The 5,000-nt window shown below is 34.4% G+C and overlaps 1 protein-coding gene across 2 annotated transcripts in view; it reads right to left on the bottom strand.

The window, feature by feature from the left end:
• Positions 1-4,141, bottom strand: part of LOC122254561 (synaptic functional regulator FMR1) — a 51,167-nt gene extending 47,026 nt beyond the window's left edge. Inside the window, exon 1 of one of the 2 annotated variants that reach the window (XM_043018295.2) lies at positions 4,032-4,141. In XM_043018295.2, coding sequence (XP_042874229.1) covers positions 4,032-4,082 — 51 coding nt within the window. In that variant the 5' untranslated portion in view covers positions 4,083-4,141. The remainder of the gene's footprint in view (positions 1-4,031) is intronic. The other variant, XM_043018294.2, reaches the window with a different exon arrangement.
• Positions 4,142-5,000: the final 859 nt, after the last annotated feature.

The following is a 5,000-nucleotide window of genomic DNA, read 5'->3' as shown; positions in this document are numbered from 1 at the left end:
TGGGATTAATTCCCCATAGCTGCAGAACTACAAGAAATTTAGATAAAATACCTTGTATTCAGACTCCAATGCCATAAGAAAATTAACTGCATATATCATATATCCTTCTTTTTTGTGTGTAGGTTCTTGATTGAACATTCCCATTGACATAAACTTTCCATACTTCCATATAAGTTTACTATAAAAGATTAATGATTAATGATTAAATTTCCAAATAGAGTAGAGTTTTTACTTTGGCAAAGATAGGAAAGCTTGTCTAAACAATGTCAAAAGGCAGTCAAAGTGCATGTAACAGTGACTTCCTCTGACTGGAAATCTATATATATATATATATATATATATATATATATATATATATATATATATATATATATATATATATATTTTTTTTGTTTTTTTTTTTTTTTTTTTTTTTTTTGTTTTTACTTGTTTTGTTGTTGCTATTGCTTTAAGCTTTGTGTTCGTTTGGAATATACTAAAAATCCATGAAATTACATGCAACATAAAAAAGTATTACAGGTTTTACACCCTCACAATCTTGCAGCTTAAATCTGATTTAAACATGTATTGCAAATGCTTCTAATGGGGGAAAATAAAAACTTAGCTTGCCCCTAACTTTCAAATATTTTAAAAGCCAAAATTATTATATTTCACTAACTTTATGTGTTACTCAAGTGAGAGGCAAAGCATGACAAGAAACTCACAGAATTCCTCTCATTCCAATGAATGCTAGATAATAAACAACTGAAGCTTCATTGAGACCTTTCAAAAATAAGTACTCAATATAATCTGTTCTTTTTTACATGCCAAAAAAGAGTACAGGATAAGAGGTTACATATTGTTGATTTTTTTCTGGTGCAATTTCAGCGCAATCATGCAATGGGGGAGGGGGGGGCAAAGAAGGCAATAACTACTTCTCTTGCTTGAATATAGTTCTCTGGATACCATTTGGATTTCAAATCTAATCATTATTAATCATGACCAGTTCTGTGTTTAGAATAAATAAATAATAATTGCTTTCATACATTCAACCAACTTATTCCACAATATGCATTTCACTTACCTGTTCTACAGAGAAAAGTCATGGGAGTAATATACTCCAATCTATGAAAGTTATTAATTCTAAAGAATAAACCAAATCAATTCCTTCTAGATATTACTTTGGCATCAAATAAAAAGGACTGGGACGGAGGGAGAGGAAGAAGGAGGGTGTGTATGCATGTGCTAGGTAGCTAAATGAGGTAGTATATTTCATCCAGTAAAGGCAATGCATTGTCCTTACTTTTCTATACACTTACACTCAGGCAAATATATGAATATATTTTTCCCTACAGATATCTAGAGGAATGGTATTTTTCAATTTCTTCCTGAGCTAGATACTTGATATTCAAGATTAACACCTTAAAGTCAGGTATGTTCTTACACGTCATGGTAATATCAATGTTTCTAGCTAGCATCAAGGAGATATCCCCTTCTTACCAGGCGAGAATATCAGTCACCATGACATGTATAGCTTTCACCCTGCACAAGGTGTTAAAAATTGTAAATTTTAACCCGCTGACACGGGACTTTATAGGCACTATTCACAATGTTTTTTTCTTTTTCTGTTCTTTCTTTTTTGACACAGATGGCACCACAAGAGCTTAGTCATCATGGAGTCAATTACTAAGCTTACCTTAGTTCACCTGTTTACTCCAATCCATAAATTTTCAGGAAATTCTTATCTTTATTACTATTACTAATAACAATATGATAATTTAATAATACTGTCTATAGCAATGATAACAGTACTAGAAATAAAACTGCTTCCCCAGAAATTTAAAAAATGGGGTCAACAGGCGGGACCAGGTAAACAAAGTAAGTGATTTCTCAATATCTAAGCATCAACATAAATCAGTTATGCAAATATGAAGGATAGTCAATGCTTGCCAATGAAATAGTGAGGCAACACAAAGGATCACAGTAACAAACATATGCTTTTGCTTTAAATCTGCACAAATAGCTATATATGCACAAATTATTGGAACTAAATTGCAAACATGCAGAGAGTTTTTTGTTCAGCATATCTCAGTATGAATAATAATAATAATAATGTATGTTTATTATTAGTAAGGTAAGTATTATCATCATTATCACATCTGTTCTTTTGTTAGTATTCCAAATAATGATCTGTGTATTCCATATATATATCATGAAGTGGCTGTTTGACAGTAACACAGGATATATTTAACCCATTTGCGCAGGCTGACGTGCTGACACGTTTCGTGGTTTTTGGATCAGACGCCAGCGATGAGATATTTGGTCAAGGTCGGCACTCGGGGTGAGTGAGCAGACAGCCCAGGCTCGTGGATAGTGTGCCTGAGAATCCCAAGGCGTTAGGCTCATGCATTTGAAAACTCCGGCATTCCGACCATTCAGAGCCGGAATAGCCCAGGCGTGAATGGGATAATTTAAGGCTAAGCTAAGCTTAGCTTTCCAATTCCTTTGTTGTGATTTTTTCTTTTTAAATATGAAGTGGGGCTGGAAATGATATATAGTCTTATTCTAAGGCAAGGTTATGAATGTGTTTAGGTAAAGGATAAAGGTTTGATTACACAAGATACACTTCAAACAGGAATATCCTTTGGAAATCGTACCCGATATAGGAAATTATTTACAATTGTGTGATCAAATTTTAAATTATGGCTTGTGGTTTAATTTTTTCCTTTTTTCTGAATAACCTCAATTAAAATTGACTCAGTTTTTCAATTTTCCACTTCCTTTCACTTTTTAATTCCCTGTTGAGAGCAATTTCGCCATTAATATGAGAATGGTGCAATCCTAGTTTCAGTGCTTGGTGCCTCCTTCTAACACATTCTGTCACCCTTCGAAATATCCTAGGTCCATCACTGAATATTCGGGCTCATTTAGGAAAGAGAAAAATTGAGCTATGTATTGATAGAAAAACAAAATTGAAAAGTTGAAGTTTACCAATATGTTACTTCAGCTCTCATCTAAATTGGTCATAAAAACATTGGGTTAGTTTTTTTTTCTAATGTAACTTAGTTGTCAAAACTGTGTGAATGTGTTAATAAGAATGAGGTAAATATATGCTGTAAGTATATCAGCAGTAACTTGACCAGCACCATTTACAGGAAATGCAAAGCTAGGTGAGCCAAAGAACGGCAAGGGGGAAATGAAAAGAGGGTGTGCATTCTTATCGCAGAGGATTTGCACCAACAAATGAATGTATTTAATGACATGACATTACATTCTGCTAACTTAAAATCTAAAATTTCATAACATCTTTCTCCTCTGCTAGTAATGTACAGTAGCCACTCTTTCTAAATTTTAAGTAAATGGCTAGAATTTTATAAAATGTCTCTTCACCAGTTCCATATATAGTATATATACACATTTGTATAGATAGAGCAAAAGCATGACAATATTCCCTTGTTGAGGATGGCCAATGCACAGACTTGCTGCTAAGCAATACAAAGAGCAAGAAAATAATACATGAAGATAGCCAACAACTGACAGACAAACTGACACTGCCATGCCTTTAATATATTTGAAATTATATTTTGTGAAGCTCACAATACTTTATAATTTTGAAAGTAATAATATGATAAAACTTATAACACACACAACACTATAACTTATTTTTTTCAAGTCTCTCAATCCTTTGATTTATCAGCATATCCTCCTCTTTCCTTCCTTCCCTCCACTATCACACACATTCTCCACTCTCCACATCATCTTTCCTCTCTTCCTAACGTGAGGCTGAAGGAGAAAATTAAGAAGTCAGACAGAGAGAAGATGGGAACAACTGAATAAAAAAGAAGAAAAAACCAGCATGTAAAAATTTTTGTTTACGTTTTCGTGTCCATCAGCTGGACTGAACTCTTCCCCCCGGAGCCAAAAAAACTCGATTTCCCAGCCTACTTCATATTTCACGCCCGCTCCCTCTTCCCAAAAGGGGTCGTGGGTTATCCCTCTTTCCCTTTCTCCCCTTTTGGGTGCGGGAATCGGGCTCAAAAGCTTGTGGATACCTTATAATACGCCCCGTGAGGACCGAGGACTTCTACATTGAGCTCGTCCATCTTGAGTTGCAGGGAATGCTGGGAAGGCGCCGTTCGGCTAGTGCTCGGATTCGAGAGGATTCACAAGAATTCAGCGGGATTCAATGCGTTCGGCTAGCAATTTCTGTGAGTCGGATTCATGGCTGTGTGTAATATTAATACCGGTCTTATAAAAGCTACGTTATGGATATTTTTAGAAGCATATTTCATTCCCTCGACGGATATATTTTCGGTTAGATTCGTTTGCAAGCAGATTAGTGTAGAGTCAAAAGGATTCAAGCAACAGGAATAACGTTCCTGAAGATTAAATCCATGGATTGATGCAGAACTCGTGGTATTGTGGTAATGATTGTTGATGACTGAAAGGGACTTTTTTGAGTGCTTTATTTCTTTATATAAGTTGATTAGTCTTCATTTTGGTTGACATCGTTTGCAACGGGAATGTGATTTAAATTGAATTAAAAACCGTTCCGTTGGCGTTTTTATATTCGGATTCATGGATTCATGCCGTAAATGGGATGTGTATACCGAATTTGACTATTACGATTGAGTTTTAGTTAGAATGATCAGTATAGAACTTATCATTATGTTGTTTCTGCATTGATCGTTAACGTACAAAAGCTTTTAGGCGCATATTCAGTAGAGTTCCCTGATTCGTCCACATTTTGGCCGGATTATTTTTATTCATATTCTATTCATATTTACCCTTGACATCTTAATATACATATATCAAAAGACTCATCAACATTCCACGTATACCTTATGAAATGAATTGAAAATTATACTTTGACATCATGTTCGTTTTATCTTATTTTTTGTTGTTTTGTTTTCCTGAAATACACAAGTATATGTTTTGTTTTAATATGGAACCGCGAGAATCCAAAAGTCAACGAGAATAATTTTCTTCATCATCATCATCCTCATAACTTATCTTGTCTA

Source organism: Penaeus japonicus, unplaced genomic scaffold (assembly GCF_977035675.1).
Source record: "Penaeus japonicus unplaced genomic scaffold, GWHDUDI00000001_assembly GWHDUDI00000016, whole genome shotgun sequence".
NCBI classification, from domain to species: Eukaryota; Metazoa; Arthropoda; class Malacostraca; order Decapoda; family Penaeidae; genus Penaeus; species Penaeus japonicus.
The sequence above is the reverse complement of the archived record's forward strand: the minus strand, read 5'-3'. Positions and strand labels throughout refer to the sequence as shown.